This window comes from Rhinolophus sinicus, linkage group LG13, assembly GCF_036562045.2.
Source record: "Rhinolophus sinicus isolate RSC01 linkage group LG13, ASM3656204v1, whole genome shotgun sequence".
Classification (NCBI taxonomy): domain Eukaryota; kingdom Metazoa; phylum Chordata; class Mammalia; order Chiroptera; family Rhinolophidae; genus Rhinolophus; species Rhinolophus sinicus.
The window spans coordinates 17,688,634-17,706,998 of NC_133762.1; the positions used below are offsets into that span (position 1 = coordinate 17,688,634).

The following is an 18,365-nucleotide window of genomic DNA, read 5'->3' on the forward strand; positions in this document are numbered from 1 at the left end:
CGGCCCCTGGTGATCTGCACGAGCCACCACCCTGTGACCTGTTTCTCCATATGCACAGAAAGGTGCAGGGGCAGCAGAGCTCACCTCCGATCTCGCAGTCAAAGCCACACTAAGAGGAGAGCCCCAAACCTCCTCACTGGGGCGGATGGGTCTGGAGAAGGGAGGGGTGCGGTCACCCTAGCTGGAGGACTCAGGCCCGCTGCTCCCCTCCCACAGGCCCTCTGGACACCCCTGGTCTGTCCAGCCTCAGGGTGGCCCTGGGACAGCACCGCTAATTACTCTGGGAAATGAAGTGCCCAGTAGCAACTCATGAGGGCTGGGAGCAGAGCCTGCTGTACTGGCTGGTGTCTGAGGACAGGCAGGTCTGCCTTCCCCTGCTGGGGTGGCGACTTCCACCCTCACTCACCTGTACCTGCACGTGGGCTGAGCTCAGCTCACCCTGCCGGGCAGCAGGGGTGCGTGAACTGTGCATCGTCCCCAGAACCACAGACACCAGCGCCCGTCACATACTTAGGCCCTGTCGTCCCTGCACCCAGCTCCTGGCACCACGGCCTCTCCTCCAGGGAGGCTCCGCCCCTTTGCCTCTGTCACCTCCAGCCCTGCCCACACCCTGCCTGCCACCTGCATCGCTTTGCTGACGCCCTGCCCAGCTCTGTGCTGGACCCCTCACTCGCTGTCCCCTTCCCCTTGACTTAGAAGTCATGCGTTGGTCTCAGTCACCTCTGGACGCTGTAACAAAACACAGAGGGCGGCTGATAGCAGTTTGCGCCTGGCTCTGGATGCTGGCTGGTCACTTCGTGGTTCGTAGCCAGCATCTCCCTGCTGTGTGCTCACACGGGGCGGAAGGGCAAGCTGCTTGCTGGGGTTGCCTAATAAGGACACTATTAATGAGGGCTCCCCCTATGCCCTCCTCACCTCCCAGAGGCCCCACCTCCAAATACCATCCGGGGGGCTTAGGTTCCACATGGGACTTTTTGGGGGGACACAACCATTCAGTCTGTGCCAGTTGGCAGTGCCAGACATGTCTTTTCCAGTTCTGCGTTACTGTAGTGGAACCCTGTTTAACAGGCATAGACTGAGCGATGGGCCTGAGGGTGCTCATCCAGGCACAGCCCATGGGGCCGCCCACGTCTTCCCGGTCCTCATTTTCGCTTCTTCCCGGGCTCTCACAGCATCCCTGGGGACTCTCTTTCCTGCAATGCCCCCTTTCGTTGTTCTTTCCATGAGAGTCTGTTTGTTAGTCATGTCTGAAAATGCCTGTCACGCCCTCACTCTGGGGTGAAGCTGTAGCTGACTGTAGAACCCCTGGTTGAAGGCCATGTCTCAATACTCCCGAGACGTCCGCTCACTGTCTTTTGGCGTCTCTGGATGCTTGGGAGAGTCCGCTGTCGTCCCTCTGCCTCTTCTGGATGTGTCTATGATCGTCTTGGTGCTCTGCAGATTTCCTCACACTTTTTGAATCTGAGAATACGAATCTCTGTTCATTCAAGACCCTTCTTGGCCGTTAGCTCTCCCCTATTCTGTCTTTTCTCTTTCTGGAATCCCAGTATGGTTCCTTCTGTCTCAGGACTTCTGGGACGTATCCCCACCCCGCTGCCTTCCCAGCTCCCTCCTGGAGAGTTCTTCAGTTCAGAGTCAGTCCCACTGCGTCTGACCTGCTGTGTAGCCCACCCATTGCGGCTTCAATTCAATAATTTTATTTTTCATTTATGGATGTTCTGATGGTTTCTTTTCTCACATCTGCCTATTTTTCATAGCATTGCATTTTTTATGATGTTTTAGATTCCTTCGGTTATAACCTTTAAACATTCTTACTTTACATTTTCTACCCGATTGCTCTGTGAAATTCTTGGGGTCGAGTCATGCTGTTAGTCACGTCGGGAGCCATGCTGCTCTGTTATGCCCGAGTCCCTGGAGCGGGAACAAGCCCCATGGAGTGGCTTTGCGAGGCCCTTTGCCAAACACCCCAGGGTGTCACCAGCCTAGCACCACTTTTTATGTTAATTTCTTGGTTTAAATGTGCCCTGACTGTGTAGATTACTGAAAAATCAAACAGCAGCTAGAGGCCCCTGGCTCCAGAGTCAAGACAGACGGGATGTGATTGCCTCTCTGTGGCAGGTTATTCCCACTGCCTCATCCACTGAGGTCCTCCAGATGTCCCTGGACGCTGCGGGACAGCAGTATTGACTCCCAAGGCCCTACATACCCTCATGGGGACAGAGCGAAAGCTGCGTGATCTGAGCTCTGGGTCTCACCTTCGTGGACTGGCTTGCAGGGTCTCACATAGCACTGCAGCCGTGGTGCTGGCCTGGGACCCAGGAGCACACAACCCGGCCTGGGGCTGCTTCCTGCCCCCACCTCGACTGAGCTGTGGTCTGTGCTGGGGGTGGGGCTTTGGCATGGGTGCCTGTGCAGTAGGTGGCTGCAGCCTCAGTTCCCAGCTGAGACCAGCTGTCCCTTGCCCACTGAGCCAACAGGCGCTGTTCTCCAGGATAGCAGGCAGGATTCCAGCCCTCTTGAGTGGTGTCCACCCCTGGCTGGAAGAGGAAGCAGCTCTTGGCCACCTGCCCGGGGAGGTGCCCTGGATGCGTGGGGGCGTCTGGCTGAGCTCAGGGCTGCCTGCTGAGCGAGACCTGGCCCTCGGGGCTAGCCCAGGACGCCATGGGCTTGGCCTTGGGTCCTGGCCCTGGAGGAGATGGCATAGCCCCAGGGCCCAGGGCCCTAGGCTGATCTACATGCAGAGGCCATCGCACTGACCACTCAGTGCCCTGCCCCAGGCACCACCCACCAACACAAACCCCTGCTGTAGCTCCCACCCTCCACAAAGGCCTTGTACAGCCCCTGTTGCCTCTGCTTCCTTGTGTCCCCCTGGGTCCACGGTGGGTCTGAGCCCCTCCTGTGCCCTGTGTCCCGACAGGCTGCAGTGTGCCTGCCAGCACAACACGTGCGGGGGCTCCTGTGACCGCTGCTGCCCCGGCTTCAACCAGCAGCCATGGAGGCCGGCGACGTCTGACAGTGCCAACGAGTGTCAGTGTGAGTGGCCCCACATGCACACACGGTGCTCACAGATCCATTCACACATGTATTCATATGCCTGTGCTCATGCTTGCACAACAGGCACGTGCACACGTTCACACGTGCACACACAACACGGGCATACACGCACAATGCACACTGGCATGGCGCACATGTACACGGTGCTCACACGCGTGTGCACACATAAAATGCTTGTGTGTTCGCAGATGCACACATGTGCTCACACATGCACACGTGTGCTGTAGGCACACTCGGGCAACACAGCATGTTCTGCCACCCGAGCCACATCTGGGATCATCCGTGGTTGGTGGGATGTGGTGCAGAGGTCCTAGCCGGGCTGCCAACAGCTGAGTGCCCCTCTCTCCAGCCTGCAACTGCCATGGCCACGCACATGACTGCTATTACGACCCCGAGGTGGACCGGAGCAACGCCAGCCAGAACCAGGACAGCGTCTACCAGGGCGGCGGGGTGTGCATCGACTGCCAGGTGGGCCGAGTGCAGCCAGGCCAGGCCTGCCATGGGGATCAGGGACACCAGGCACTCGGGGAGGGTGGGGCCGCCGTGCTGGGGTGGGAGTGCCCGTGACTCCGTGCTCTGTCCCACCCCAGCACCACACCACCGGCATCAACTGTGAGCGCTGCCTGCCCGGCTTCTATCGCGCCCCAGACACACCCCTGGACTCACCCCATGCCTGCCGCCGTGAGTGGGGTCCCCCTGGGGGGCATCCTGGGGACAGGGATGGCCCGGGCAGGGTGTCCCAGGGTCTCTAGCTCCCTGCGTGCCGCAGGCCCTCGCCGGTCTGGGAGTCCTGGCCATGGCTCTCATCCTACTGTCCAGGTTGGTCTCATAGCCCTGGGCTCAGGGTCTCATGACTTCCTGGCCCCTGGTCCCCACCCAGGCTGCAACTGCGAGTCGGACTTCACAGACGGGACATGTGAGGACCTGACTGGCCGCTGCTACTGCCGGCCGAATTTCACGGGGGAGTGGTGTGACACGTGTGCCGAGGGCTTCACAGGCTTCCCGCACTGCTACCGTGAGGGTGCCCGCCTTGGGGGTGGGGGAAGCCCAGGGGGCCCTTTTGTCCTGCCTGGCTGACATGCTATGTCTCCTCCCCTCAGCGATGCCCTCCCACAATGACACCGGGGAACAGGTACTGCCAGCTGGACAGATTGTGAGTAAGTGTCTCCGAGGTCCTCACTGCCCTGGGTCCCACGGGAGCAATGGCACAGGAGGGGGCCACACGAAGGCCCAGCAGAGAGGGAGGATTTCATTTTTGTCACGTCAATTTTGATTCTTTTATTTGCATGCAAATAATACATGTTCATACGAGAAAACCTTCAAAAATACAAGTCAGCATAAAGTCGAAGTAAAACTTTATCCAGACTCTCACCACCTACAAGTCACCCCTCTCCACTGCAGAACCGTTCTCTCTGCGTACACACCCGGCTTTCACAAACATTGACATGTGCTGTGTGCTGTTTCATAACTGCGTTTTCCACCCACCGCAACCCTGTAAACATGTCACTTCTGGTTCTGTGCTTTATAGAAAGCTGCAGCATTTATTTAACCAACTCTCGATTGTTGGAAATTTAGGTTCTTTCCAATTTTCTATTTTCAGATAATGCTCCAATAAACATCCTTGCAGCTAAAGGTTTCCATAAATACTTATTTTTTTCTGAAGGACAATTTCCCAAACGAGGTTCTGCCCAGGCTAGACACGCACACGCTGGGACATTCTGGGCTGTAGGCTGCCAAGTTGCTCTCTCCAAATTAAACAGGCTCCAAATTAAATTGGGTGGCGGTAGCAGCGTTCACACACGTTAATCAGCTCATTGTGTTGACGACATAGCAACGTTTATTGTCATCTTGATTTGCATCCACTGGGCAACGCACTCCACCTCCTGACTGTTTCTGGCACTGGCACCGTCTTTGGGTTGATGGTGTGTCATTGTCTAATCAGCAGGTGTCTTCCTTTCATAACAGGACATAAAATAATGGTGTGTTTTATACTCGGTGATGTCGTCGATTAGATTGCGTTTGGAGCTCATTGTTTTCAGCTGCATTTTTTCCTTGTTCACTGGGGCGAGTTCTCTCCACGTTAATTATTACCCATTCCCCGCTGCTTGTGTTTTTTTCTCCCCACAGGTCATTTGCCCTTTACTGTTTAGTGTGCTTTTATTTGTGTGCCGGTGTTGTAAACTTTAGGTGAATCTGGGGACATTCTGCTTCGTGGTTTCTGACTCAGTCATATTTAGATGGCGGTCCCTAAGTCCACCTAGTGTTGTGCTTGTTGGCTCTCTGACAGTTTTTCTTTTTTACATTTACTTGTTTCGTTTTTTGTCCGTGGTGCAAACCAGGCCGGCAGTCGTTTCCTGAAAAGGACCACACAGCCAGTGTTTCGGACACGGAGGGCCGTGTGGTGTCTGTCATGGCGTTTACCTCTGCCGTTGCATGTCACAGTGGGCCCTGTGCCAATGGAACTATTTACAAATCGGGTGGAGGGGCCCTGCCGTAGTTTGCTGGTCCCTGCTGTAACTCCTGACAATCCGTTCTTTCCCCACTGGTCCGAGGTTACTCAGTGATTCCTGTGATGGTCCAGTACTCACTTTCCTTGTTTTTGAAACTAGGTCTTCTGTGTCTTTATTTACTTTTTTTCTTCTGTGTCTTTTGTTACATTTATTTTTAATTATAGTTGACATAACAATATTATATTAGTTTCAGGCGTATGACACAGTGAGTCAACATTTATATACTTTGCAAAGCGATCACCCGATCACTCGGATAAGTTTAGTAACCATCTGACACCATACAAGGTTATTACACTGTTATTACTCTGTACGCAGGGGACAGAGTAATTAATCCCCGTGGCTTAATCTATAACTGAACCCCCTTTTCCTTTTCTGCTCAACCCCTGCCTCCTCTCTGGCAACCGCCAGTTTGGCCTCTGTATCTACTATGAGTTTCTGTTTTGTTTTATTTTGCTTTTTTTGTCTATAGATGCCACACGTAAGTGAAATCACAGCATATTTGTCTTTCTCTGTCTGACTTATGAGTATTTCACTTAGTGTTATATCTTCTAGGGCCATCCATGTTGTTGCAAATGGTAAGATTTCATTCTTTTTCGTGGCTGAGTTATATTCCATTGAATATATGTACCACCTCTTCTTTATCCGTTCATCTATCTATGTGCCCTTAGGCTGTTTCCATATCTTGGCTATTATGAATAGCGATACAATGAACATAAGAGTGCAAATATTTTTTTGAATTAGTGGGTTTTTTCTTCAGATAAATACCCACAAGTGGGATTGCTGGTTCCTACTGTAGTTCTATTTTCAATTTTTTGAGGACCCTCCTTACTGTTTTCCATAGTACTGAACCAATTTACATTCCCACGAACGGTGCACAGGGGTCCCCTTTTCTCCCCATCCTCGCCAATACTTATCTTTTGTCTTTCAGAGAACAGCCATTCTGACAGGTGAGGTGGTATCTCACTGTGGTTTTGATTTGCATTTCTCTGATGATGTGACGTTGAGAATCTTTTCATGTGTCTATTGGCCGTCTGTGTCCTCTTTGGAGAAATGTTTATTCAGGTCCTCTGCCCACTTTTTAATTGGATTTTTTTTTGGATGTTGAGATGTATGAGTTCTTTATGTATCTTGGATATTAACCCCTTATCAGATGTATCATTTGAAAATATCTTTTCCAATTCAGTTGGTTGCCTTTTTGTCTTATTGATGGTTTCCTTTGCCAAGCAAGCAGAATTTCACTTCCAATTTGTGAATTGTACAATGAATTCTGTGAACGCCCTCCCTCATACGGACCACACTGAACATGGTGCTTTCCTTAGTGAGCCTGGTTGAAAGGCTTCTCGATTTCCTTTCTGTTCATTTTTCGTTGGTTCAGTTCTCGTTTTACTGCATCAGGGTCAGATGTGGTAGCCTGATTTCTGCTTTTTGTCTTTTGAATTTGAGATCTTTGTTTTTCACTCTTTTAGATTGACAGGACAGTGTGTTCTCTGTTGGGCACACGTTTCTGTGTGGGCATCTATTAAAGCACACGTGTTATTATGCTGTTTAAATCCACTACGTTCTTACTTAATTTTTGTCACATTCTGAGAACAGTGCATTCAGTCTGTCTCTAGGTTTTGCCAAATTCTCCTCGCGATTGTAATAGTTTAGCTCTCTGTACCCCAAGATCACATTTTTCCTGCTCCTAGAGCATTGGGCTTGCCACCTCTCTTGGGGAGCGAGTCCATTTTCTCAATGGACATCCCCCTTTGTCCCCATTAATGCTTGTGGCCTTGGGTTTGCTGACTCTTCATCATCCTCACCTGCTCTGCATCTGTCTTCGGTTCAAGGTGTGTCCTTTCAAGAGGACATGCCTGGATTTTCCTTTTAGAGTCAAACTGACACCTTTGGGTTGTATCTCAGGAAAGGAGGCTTGGCCTGGCACAGGGATGGTGGCCACTGTCAGTTGTCCTCCCTTAATTCTTCCTTTCCTGCCTTTCACTGGAGTGAGCAACCAAATGTGTTTTGGTTTTGGTGGGTTGGTTTGTGTTCCCTTCTCGGAGCGTTTGCAAGTTCTCTTTCTGTCTTCTGGTCTGGTCCGTGGCAACCCTTACCTTTCTGACAAATATTGAACTGTTATTTTCTGTCAGTAACAAAAACTAAATGGTATTTATGACCTTGTGTTTATGCATAAATGATGATATTTAGCGCGCTTTTGCTCCCTCTTCCCAACCCCAGAATTACTTATAAAGGCTATACTTTTTTGTTTGCCATGTGATGATTTTATGATTTTGTGTTTACATTCTCTGGCTGTGTTAACGCCCACAATTGTTTATATCACGAACCACCAGTACACTGTGTATAGTTGCCCTTATTTTATCACACACCATGTATTTCCTGAAATGTCGGCTTTCCCTTGTTGAGATTTTTATTGTCTTTTAGTTGTGTACACGTGCAGTGTACAAGTGTAAGCAAATGAGTTTGTGAACAAGGGAGGTTTTCCAGCGGGGAGGGCCACCTCTGCCGGGCGTCTGAGACTCCCTCCTGTCCCCCACCTGCCAGACTGTGACTGCAGCGCCGCTGGGACCCAGGGCAACGCCTGCCGAAAGGACCCGCGGGTGGGACGCTGCGTGTGCAAACCCAACTTCCAGGGCACCCACTGCGAGCTCTGCGCACCAGGGTTCTTCGGGCCAGGCTGCCAGCGTGAGTGCAGCCCCACCCCCAGCCCTGTCTCTCTGTGGATGCTGGGAGCCGGGCCCCTTCTGACGGGCGTGGGCATCCTTCCCTGTAGCCTGCCAGTGTTCCAGCCCTGGAGTGCTGGATGCTGCCTGTGAGCGTGACTCCGGCCAGTGCACCTGCCGAGCAGGCTTTGAGGGCGCCGCGTGTGACCGCTGTGCTCCTGGCTTCTTCCACTTCCCGCTCTGCCAGCGTGAGCAGGGCCACCCCAGGGGCCTGGGTGGGCGTGGGGCCTGGGGCCTGGCCTGCCCGGCTCAGGGCCACTGTGTGCCTCTCCACTCTGTAGTGTGTGGCTGCAGCCCTGCAGGGACGCTGCCCGAGGGCTGCGATGAGGCTGGCCGCTGCCCGTGCCGGCCCGAGTTTGATGGCCCTCATTGTGACCGCTGCCGCCCTGGCCACCATGGCTACCCTGACTGCCGCGGTGAGCAGAGGGCCGGGGAGGGGCAGGAGGGCCACCCACAGGTGCCCATGGCCTGAACCTGTGCCCATTGCAGCCTGCAACTGTGACCCCCACGGTGCCCTGGACCAGCTCTGCGGGGCGGGCGGGTTGTGCCGCTGCCGCCCCGGCTATGCGGGCACCACCTGCCAGGAGTGCAGCCCCGGCTTCCACGGCTTCCCCGCCTGTGCCCGTGAGTATCCTTGTGGGAGGCCAGGAGGGCAAGTGTATCTCGCCACGTGCCCACACCCTCTTCCTCCCCCAGCCTGCCACTGCTCTGCCGAGGGTTCTCTGCATGCAGCCTGCGACCCCCGCAGTGGGCAGTGCAGCTGCCGGCCCCGTGTGACGGGGCTGCGGTGTGACACGTGTGTTCCCGGCACCTACAACTTCCCCTACTGCGAAGGTGAGGCCGGCACAGTGTGCGTGCCGGGTACCGTCTGTGGCTCATGCAGTGCACACCTTCCCATGCGGGGTTCCCACCACCGTCCATGTGCTCATGCATGTGCGGGGGTTCACGCATGCGTTCATGTCCGTGTCTGTGTGCTGTGCCTTTGCATTCGTGTGCTTCGTGAGTGTCCACGCTCACGTGCTTTGTGTCTGTGTGCTCATGTGGCTATCCACACAAAGTGCTTGTTCACACGTGTTCCCGTGCTGTGTGTGCTCATTTCACTTCATAACCATGTGCTGTGTGGTGAGGGAGGGTACACGCCCTCGCGGTGTGGGGACCAGAGCACGGACACGTACATCTTCATGCCTGTTTATGCATGTGGGAGATAATGTGATCTGGCTCCCATGGGACCGTGGGTTCTGGCCAGGCCTTGGGGAAGTTCTTGGCCATCAGGGTCAGTGACCAAGGAATGACCACAGCCCGGGTGTCTCTCCACAGCTGGCTCCTGCCACCCTGCTGGGCTGGCCCCAGCCAATCGCGTCCTTCCTGAGGTGAGCCCAGGTCAGCCCTTGGTGGGGCTGAGGCCATCGCTTCCAGTGAGACCATCACTTCCCCTGCCACTTGGTCACCATGGCAACCTCAGGGCCCATTTGTTCCCTTGGCTAGTCCTCTGTCCCCACTCTAGGGGCATGCCAGAAAGGACAGAGTCAGGGCTCCAGGGCTGAGAGTTTATAGATAGGAGGGCAGGGACCCACTCTGACCCTCAGTCTCATTCTCTCCCAGGCACAGACCCCCTGTACATGCCGGGCTCATGTGGAAGGGCCAAGCTGTGATCGCTGTAAACCTGGGTTCTGGGGGCTGAATCCTAGCAACCCTGAGGGCTGCACCCGTAAGTCTGCCTGGAGACAGTATTAGGGGCTGGGGGAGACTCCTGGGGCGCCAGGGAGGTGAGGGCTGGCCCCATGGAGTCCAGGCCCTCTTGTCCCCTCCCCAACTCAGGCCTGCTCTGCCCCTTCCCCAGGCTGCAACTGTGACCCCAGGGGTACACTGGGTGGAGTTACCGAGTGCCAGCTGGTGAGTCTGAGGGCTGACGTGCTGGGGGCTTAGGGTGCAGGTGCATTGGGACCCCCCCCACCTGGTCCCACCTTCTCCCTTGGCCCCCAGGGCAACGGCCAGTGCTTCTGCAAGCCCCACGTGTGTGGCCTGACCTGTGCAGCTTGCAAGGATGGCTTCTTCGGGCTGGACCAGGTCGACTACTTTGGCTGCCGCAGTAAGTGCCCACTTACTGGGCTCTCAGACCACGTTCTGGGGGAGGCTAAGGCCCAAGGAGGGACAGATGAGGCAAAGGCCCCAGGCAGGACCTGGGCATGGTAAGGCCCGGATAGACATTGGACTCACTGAGCTGCTTCTGGCTGCCTGGCCAGGCCCGGGCTGGGTGTGGGAGAGAGGAGCACGGGTTCTGCCCACGGTCCTCTCCATCCTGCGCCCCTGGCAGGACTCACCAGTCAATCCCAGTGCCTTTGCCCCTGAGCCTGGACCCAGGGCCTCCGTGGTCCAGAGCCCGAGGTAGCGCTCGTGGTGGAGAAGAGTTAGCTCCTCATCCCCTGTTCTGTCAGGGTGGACCGAGCCCCAGGGGCCAGTCTGTGAATCGAGTAGGGTCCCGAGCCAGGGGGGGCTGGAGGGGATGGGAGGTGCGCCAGGGTGGGGTGGGGGCTGGGTGGCATTGACCTCATGCCCTCCTGCTATAGGCTGCCGGTGCGATGTTGGAGGTGCGCTGGGCCAGGGCTGTGAACCAAGGACAGGCGCCTGCCGGTGCCGCCCCAACACCCAGGGCCCCACCTGCAGCGAGTGGGTGCCCCCACCCCAACTGGGCTGGGGACAGAGGGCTGGGGGAGGCGTCACCCTGGGGACCCCGGTGGGCTAGTCAGGGCAGCGACCTGCCCCTGAGCACCCTGCTGTGGCCAGGCCTGCACGGAACCACTACCTCCCTGACCTACATCACCTGCGCCTGGAGCTGGAGGAAGCAACCACGCCCGACGGCCATGCCGTGCGTTTTGGCTTCAACCCCCTCGAGTTTGAGAACTTCAGTTGGAGGGGCTATGCACAAATGGCACCCATCCAGGTGGGCATGGCCCTGCCCGGTCCCAGGGCTTGGCTTCAAGTGCCCTGTGTGGCTGGCAGAGTGGGGTGGGCCAGCTCCTGAGGTCACAGAACTGGGCTGGAAATGGCCAGGGAGGGGTGACCCTAACTGTCCACGCTGCCCCCCACCAGCCCAGGATCGTGGCGAGGCTGAACGTGACCTCTCCTGACCTCTTCTGGCTCGTCTTCCGTTATGCTAACCGCGGGCCCACGAGCGTGAGCGGGCGTGTCTCTGTACGGGAGGAGGGCAAGTTTGCCACCTGTGCCAACTGTGAGTGTGTTGGGGCCGCTCCCGCCCACCCTCCCGTCACCCCCTGCATCCACTCACACCTCCGTCCCACCCAGCCAAAGCCCCACCTGGGGCCCATGTGTGGGTGGGAAGGCCTGGCCTGGCCTGCTGGCTCTGGGGAGCACAGCTGGGGGTGGCCCATGGGCTGTGTGCAGAGTTTCACCCCCACCCCTAGGCACGGAGCAGAGCCAGCCGGTGGCTTTCCCACCCAGCACGGAGCCTGCCTTCGTCACCGTGCCCCAGAGGGGCTTTGGGGAGCCCTTCGTGCTGAACCCTGGCACCTGGGCCCTGCTCGTGGAGGCTGAAGGGGTGCTCCTGGTGAGGTGGGGCTGAGCAGGGTGGGGGGGCCCATGCAGGGGCACAGCACCAACCTCCCGCCCACCCACCCGTCCCCTCCAGGACTACGTGGTCCTGCTACCCAGCGCTTACTACGAGGCGGCTGTGCTACAGTTGCGGGTGACCGAGGCCTGCACGTTCCAGACCACTGCCCAGCGCGCTGGGGACAAGTGAGCATGGGTCTGCTGGGGCGGGGCCTGACCGTCCACTGTGCTCAGGCCACCCGCCCCATGCTGACCACAGACTGTCCCCCTTCCCAGCTGCCTCCTCTACACCCACCTGCCCCTGGATGGCTTCCCCTCAGCCTCTGGACCCAAGGCCCTGTGTCGCCACGGCAACAGCCTACCTCGGCCCTGCCCCACAGAGCAGCTCAGCCCCTCACACCCACCACTGGCCGCCTGCCAGGGCAGTGACGTGCGTGTCCCTGGGACCCCACAGAGGGGCAGGCAGGGTCAAGACCTAGGGGGAGGCATGCCTTTGGCCTGGGGGATGGGTCCATGTTGCAGTGATGGCACACAGGTACAGGGCAAGGGTGACTGGGGCAAGGCTCAGGGTTTCACCTCGGGAATCAGGACGCCCAGGGCCTCATCTGTAACTGGGCATCAACGACCGCAGCCCTCCAACTCACTGTGAGGACGCAGCAGGTTTGGGCTAGACCTCAGGGCACTGAGCGCTCAGCAGTGATGAGGCCGGGCCTCACGTGGGCAAGGGAGGCTGGGAGAGGGCAGAGGTCAGTCAGAAGGCCGAGTGGCTGCAGTGTCCAGGGCGCAGGTGGGGTCCTATTCTCCAGGTGGGGGCTGGGGCAGGCTCCTGATTGCCCTGTCCCCTCAGATGGACGTCCAGCTACAGGTGGCGTTGCCACAGCCAGGCCGCTATGCTCTGGTCGTGGAATACGCCAATAAAGGTGCCCGTCAGGAGCTGGGTGTGGCCGTGCACACCCCCCAGCAGGCTCCCCAGCAGGGGGCGCTCACCCTGCACCCCTGCCTGTACAGGTGGGTTGGAGGGGCCTCGGGGGCAGGCGGGAGGGTGCGGCCAGGGCTGCCAGCCGCTGACCGCTCCTGCCCGTCCCCTAGCACCCTGTGCCGGGGCACCGCCCTGGATGCCCAGCATCACCTGGCAGTCTTCCACCTGGACACAGAGGCCAGTGTCCAGCTCACGGCCGAGCAGGCACGCTTCTTCCTGGTAAGGCCCTGACCCTCACCTGCATGGGCCCCAGGACCCCTGTGGGTCAGGTCTTTCAGGAGGTTGTCAACAGGCATAAGAGTACAGAGAAGAGTGTCACGTGTCAGGTACCTGTCACCAGTGCCACTGTTGGCTTAAGCCCAGTCACATTTCTTCCAGCACCCCTTCTCCTGTAGGGGTTTCTTTTTCTGTGGGTACAAAATGTATATTTATTTAGTAATAGCACCCGTGGCCACCTAAGGGGAAGTATGATGCATTGGAGTAGGACTGAAAAGCAAAAGCCCTTTTTTGGGTATAATTTACCAAAACACACCTGTGTATGAACAGGGGTCACTGGAGTTAGGAAGGGGTCCACTCCCCGGGGGTCTGGAGGCTTAAGGTTCAGTGGCATCATGGTAATTTGCTTCCCTGTCAACGTCACAGGGGGGTGAGAATTAAGTCATTAGAACCACTAAACACTGTGCAGTCTTAACCGTTTTTCTGGTGCCCAGAACCAAGCGTCCATGTTTATTCAATATCAGACAAAATGGACGGCGCTTGCTCTGCAGAGTACGATACGGTCTATAGTGTGAAATGTATCAGTGCGATACGTACACAATTTTTATCAAAGCCTCAAATGCTGCTACAACACTTGCAGCACAAATGGTTGACCCCGAGCCCTGGTGTCAGGGTTTCCAGTCCCGTTTTGCAGGGTCCATGCGCGTCCTCCATGTTGCTCATGGAAGTGGACGACAGCTCGCTCCTTGTCGGTCCATGTGGCCACCCTGTGGTTTTTCCTGCACTGTGGTCGTGGGCCAGCTCGGGGCAAACTTGCCTGTGTACGTGGAAGAGCAGCTGTGGCGCACAGCCCAGGTGTTTCCTGCCCCGCGGGCCCCCCAGGCCAGCCACCTCCCCACACTGACAGCACCGCTTAGCCTCCTGTTCTGGAATTTCTGAAAGGAATCATGCAGAGTTCTTCTGTGCTGCTCTTTTGCCGACATTGTGCGGAAGATGGATTTGTGTGTTGCCGCGGTCATGCAGCATTCCTTGTCTTTGCTGTAGGGTTTTTCTAGACCTGCTGTGATGTCTCGTCTGTTGTCGTAGTTGTCACCTGTACACTTACATGGCACGATAGAATGCCTGCTCATGAGCCTGTGTTTACTGAGTGCCTGCCTGTCCCTGGACCTGGGGACAGGCGGTTGACATGTGACTGAATAACTGCAGATGGCAATGGGGGGCCAGTAGAGAGGGGCAGCCATCGGGACAGCTGGGAGGTACCCTGGGCTCCAGAAACTGCAGTGCAGGGCTAGGGGTTGTGCAGCCAGAGGAGGGGGCAGCAGAGCTGTGCAGGTGCAAAGGCCAGGACCCGGGTCGGACCCTGGGGTGTGGACGGGCTCCCCCTCCACCTCCATGCCTGGCCCTCTGCCCACAGCACAGTGTCACTCTGGTGCCCGTGGAGACATTCAGCTCGGAGTTCGTGGAGCCCCGGGTCCACTGTGTCAGCAGCCATGGTGCCTTCAACCCCAGCAGGTAGAAGGGCTGGAGGGGCCTGAGTGGCTGGCGGGTGCACTGGCCAGGAATCAGAGACTCACCCCACGTTCCCTCAGTGCCGCCTGCCTGCCCTCCCGCTTCCCGAAGCCGCCCCAGCCCATCGTCCTGAGGGACTGTCAGGTGCTGCCGCTGCCACCCGGCCTCCCACTCAGCCATTCTCAGGAGCTCACCCCGGGCGCACCCCCGTCCGGGCCCCAGCCTCGGCCCTCCACGGCTGTGGACCCCAATGTGGAGCCCACCCTGCTGCGCCACCCCCAGGTGAGGCCCCGGCCCTGGGGTTGTGGGTGTGGGCTGGGGCGGGACTTGTGGCCCCCCAACCAGCCACCCTTGGCAGGTGGTCCAGGCAGCAGTGGGACCAGTTCGGGTCTCCCCCTAGTGTCCCCACACCTGTCTGCTCACGGCTGCCTCTCCTTGCAGGGCACAGTGGTCTTCAACACCCACGTGCCTGCCCTGGGCCGCTATGCCTTCCTGCTGCACAGCTACCAGCCGGCCCACCCCACCTTTCCTGTGGAAGTCCTCATCAACGGGGGCCGCGTCTGGCAAGGTGAGTGGCTATGGCCGGCGGTAGGGGACAGCTCCTGGTGAGGAGCCTCCCAGGGGTCTCTCATTCACACAGCCCCATCGTGTGGGCATCACACCATGTGGACGGATGGTATGCTGGTTCCATGGCTCGCATGGCCCCTGGCACAGCACCCATTACCTGGCTGTGAGTGACAGGTCCACGCACCCCATCGGGCTGTCAGTTTTCAAACGAGGTGCCCCAGGACTGAGTGTCCAGTGCCAGGAGCCCCAGCCTCCTGGCTCCCTTCCCAGACTCTGCTCCTTGCGTCTGTTTTACAAAGTAGGGTTCTCTTGTCACAGGGAATTGAGGGTTCACTGCGGGACACGGGCTGATGGCACACATGTTCCACCACGTGTGTCTGTTTTGTTCCAACTCTGCCAAGCCCAGGGACTTGCGCTTAGTGGGTCTTCATGGGCGACCACAGCTGACTCATGTGGTGTGAGCAAGCGCAGCCCAGCCCTTCCTCCCTGCTTACCCTAGGAGTGCCCTGGACCCTGGACAAGGCCATGGGGCCACAGTAGTTGGCGTGTTGGGGCTGACCTTCCGTTTTTGCCCCTCCAGGCTATGCCAACGCCAGCTTCTGCCCACACGGCTATGGCTGTCGCACCCTGGTGGTATGTGAGGGCCAGACCATCCTGGACGTGACTGACAGCGAGCTCACAGTGACCGTGCGTGTGCCCGAGGGCCGGTGGCTCTGGCTGGTGAGTCCTGAGGCTGGGTCCCTGCGTGTGGACGTTCTGAAGTTGCTCAGGGACTAGCCGTCCTCACATCTGTCACATCACCATCAGTCACTCAGCCAGGGTGTGTCCCCTGCCGGCCTCGGCCCAGCCATACCAGGGGCCAGGAGCCGAGATGTTGTTCACCAACCCCCGGGGACCCCGCTGGTCAGAGTTGCCGTCCTGGAGGAGGTGGGGCCTGGAGGGATGGACAGGGAGATGCCCATCAGAAGGGGAGGGGAGGGGCACCGGAGGTTGGGTGCCTCTTCATTGGCGTTGCCTCCTCACACTCCCCGAGCTCCCAGGAGGACGAGGAGGCCGGCCGGCCTCCCTTCTATGTGGTCCAGGTGGGGTCCCAGCACCTGCCAGCCTTGCAGTGCCCTGGGCCAGGGTGTGGTGCTACCACTGTTTTAGCTGCGCGGTCAGACCATGGCCAGTCGCAGAGACCCCCCTGGGAATGTGCTCCTGCCGGCAAGCCCTGGCATTCCCCTGACCCGGCCCTGGTGTCCTAGGAGTACGTGCTGGTGGTCCCTGAGGATGCCTACAGCGCCAGCTACCTCCGGGAGGAGCCCCTTGACAAGTCCTATGACTTCATCAGCCACTGCGCCACCCACGGCTACCATGTCAGGTGGGCTGGGCTCAGGGCAGGGCTGGGGGCAGGGCTGAGGCAGGGCAGGGAGCCCACCTCACCATCTGCCCCTCACTCCAGCCCCACCAGCTCGTCCCAGTTCTGCCGAGATGCTGCCACCTCCCTCTCCCTCTTCTATAACAACGGGGCTCGGCCTTGTGGCTGCCATGAAGTAGGCGCCACGAGCCCCACATGCGAGCCCTTCGGGGGCCAGTGTCCCTGCCGTGCCCACGTCATTGGCCGAGACTGCTCCCGCTGCGCCACTGGATACTGGGGCTTCCCCAACTGCAGGCGTGAGTACCTCAGTCCACGAGCTTGCCAGTGAGGAGGGTGGTGCCTGAACCCAGGGGGTCTTCCTGGTGGAGGGGGACCCACCAGGTAGTGTGGGCAGTGGTCAGAACGTTCTAGAGCCTGGCAGACCAGTCCAGCCACCACCTGTCTGTGGCCCAGGCCTTGCAGGGTTGTCCAGAAAGTTCCAGGGACTAGATGGCTATTCTGGGCGGCTCACCCCCGTCAAAGTTGCTGCCTGCGGCTCTGGGCCCAGAGCTAGGTAGAAGCAGGCTGGGGTTAGGGTGCCCCTGGCCTGGCTCCCAGGGCTGTAGTCCGGGGCCTCCGAGGGGGGCCGAGGGCTCCAGCAGCCCTGTGCACGCTCCCCACAGCCTGCGACTGTAGTGGCCGCCTGTGTGACGAGCTCACGGGCCAGTGCATCTGCCCGCCGCGCACCGTCCTGCCCGACTGCATCATCTGCCAGCCCCAGACCTTCGGCTGCCACCCTCTGGTTGGCTGTGAGGAGTGTAACTGCTCGCGGCCCGGTGTCCAGGAGCTCACGGACCCCACCTGTGACGAGGACAGCGGCCAGTGCAAGTGAGAGCCAGAAGCGCCTGCCACCACGGCCTTGGGTGCTCCTGAGGTCTGGGTGGGATTTCTGCCGCCAGGGGGTCCTGAGCCCACACTCGCCCCGTATCGCTCCCCGGGTTCAGCAATGCCCTCTCCTTCAGCTCTGGGGGCAGGGGACTGCCTACTGTCTCACTCAACATGAGGGGTCCAGTTGGAGGGGAGGCCCAGCCAGCTCCTGACCCCTCCACCAGGTGCAGACCCAATGTGGCCGGGCGCCGCTGTGATGTGTGTGCTCCTGGCTTCCACGGGTACCCACGCTGCCGCCCTTGCGACTGCCACCAGGCTGGCTCTGCACCCGGTGTGTGTGACCCCCTCACGGGCCAGTGCTACTGCAAGGTGAGCGCTAGAGCCAAGCGGCCCCTACCCTGCCTGTCATCCTACCCCATCAGCTGAAGGTCAGCCTCTGCATGCTTTTGGGACAGTTGGCCAGTTGGCAAGAGCATGACAGCAAGCCAAGGTGGGTTGGGCGGGGGCCCACACCCAGCCGGCTGACCTGCCCTGCCCTCCTCTCCCCAGGAGAACGTGCAGGGCCCCAGGTGTGACCAGTGCCGCCTTGGGACCTTCTCCCTGGATGCCGCCAACCCCAAGGGCTGCACCCGCTGCTTCTGCTTCGGGGCCACGGAGCGCTGCCGGACCTCCACACACATCCGCCAGCAGGTGCGCAGGCAGGGCTGCCCTGGGGAGGGGACACACTGCTCCCCAACCAGCGGCGTCTGGAACATGCCATTTGGGGGCGCTCACCATGCCCCGATGTGCCCTGCAGTTTGTGGACATGGAGGGCTGGACACTGCTGAGCAGTGACCGGCAGACGGTGCCCCACGAGCTGCGGGCAGAGGCGGAGCTGCTCTACGCGGACCTGCGGCGCGTGCCCGAGGCCGTCACTGAGCTGTACTGGCAGGCCCCCCCCTCCTACCTGGGGGACCGAGTGAGCGGGCACATCAGGGCCTAGGGAGGGCGCCCATGTCCAGGGAGGTGTGGGGGCG

General features: G+C 58.6%; 1 protein-coding gene across 1 annotated transcript in view; it reads left to right on the forward strand.

The window, feature by feature from the left end:
* Positions 1 to 18,365, forward strand: part of LAMA5 (laminin subunit alpha 5) — a 47,861-nt gene that overhangs the window by 15,078 nt on the left and 14,418 nt on the right. The window contains exons 7-38 of the mRNA XM_074317667.1: positions 2,918 to 3,033; positions 3,404 to 3,522; positions 3,645 to 3,735; positions 3,935 to 4,069; positions 4,155 to 4,211; positions 8,106 to 8,246; positions 8,335 to 8,472; positions 8,566 to 8,700; positions 8,774 to 8,908; positions 8,981 to 9,118; positions 9,602 to 9,654; positions 9,887 to 9,992; positions 10,125 to 10,177; positions 10,268 to 10,373; positions 10,852 to 10,951; positions 11,069 to 11,225; positions 11,375 to 11,513; positions 11,707 to 11,849; positions 11,931 to 12,037; positions 12,128 to 12,281; positions 12,699 to 12,859; positions 12,941 to 13,049; positions 14,461 to 14,558; positions 14,636 to 14,837; positions 14,997 to 15,123; positions 15,703 to 15,842; positions 16,370 to 16,485; positions 16,567 to 16,778; positions 17,145 to 17,349; positions 17,574 to 17,718; positions 17,899 to 18,039; positions 18,146 to 18,307. Of these exons, the coding sequence (XP_074173768.1) occupies positions 2,918 to 3,033; positions 3,404 to 3,522; positions 3,645 to 3,735; positions 3,935 to 4,069; positions 4,155 to 4,211; positions 8,106 to 8,246; positions 8,335 to 8,472; positions 8,566 to 8,700; positions 8,774 to 8,908; positions 8,981 to 9,118; positions 9,602 to 9,654; positions 9,887 to 9,992; positions 10,125 to 10,177; positions 10,268 to 10,373; positions 10,852 to 10,951; positions 11,069 to 11,225; positions 11,375 to 11,513; positions 11,707 to 11,849; positions 11,931 to 12,037; positions 12,128 to 12,281; positions 12,699 to 12,859; positions 12,941 to 13,049; positions 14,461 to 14,558; positions 14,636 to 14,837; positions 14,997 to 15,123; positions 15,703 to 15,842; positions 16,370 to 16,485; positions 16,567 to 16,778; positions 17,145 to 17,349; positions 17,574 to 17,718; positions 17,899 to 18,039; positions 18,146 to 18,307 (4,141 nt within the window). The remainder of the gene's footprint in view (positions 1 to 2,917; positions 3,034 to 3,403; positions 3,523 to 3,644; positions 3,736 to 3,934; positions 4,070 to 4,154; positions 4,212 to 8,105; positions 8,247 to 8,334; positions 8,473 to 8,565; positions 8,701 to 8,773; positions 8,909 to 8,980; positions 9,119 to 9,601; positions 9,655 to 9,886; positions 9,993 to 10,124; positions 10,178 to 10,267; positions 10,374 to 10,851; positions 10,952 to 11,068; positions 11,226 to 11,374; positions 11,514 to 11,706; positions 11,850 to 11,930; positions 12,038 to 12,127; positions 12,282 to 12,698; positions 12,860 to 12,940; positions 13,050 to 14,460; positions 14,559 to 14,635; positions 14,838 to 14,996; positions 15,124 to 15,702; positions 15,843 to 16,369; positions 16,486 to 16,566; positions 16,779 to 17,144; positions 17,350 to 17,573; positions 17,719 to 17,898; positions 18,040 to 18,145; positions 18,308 to 18,365) is intronic.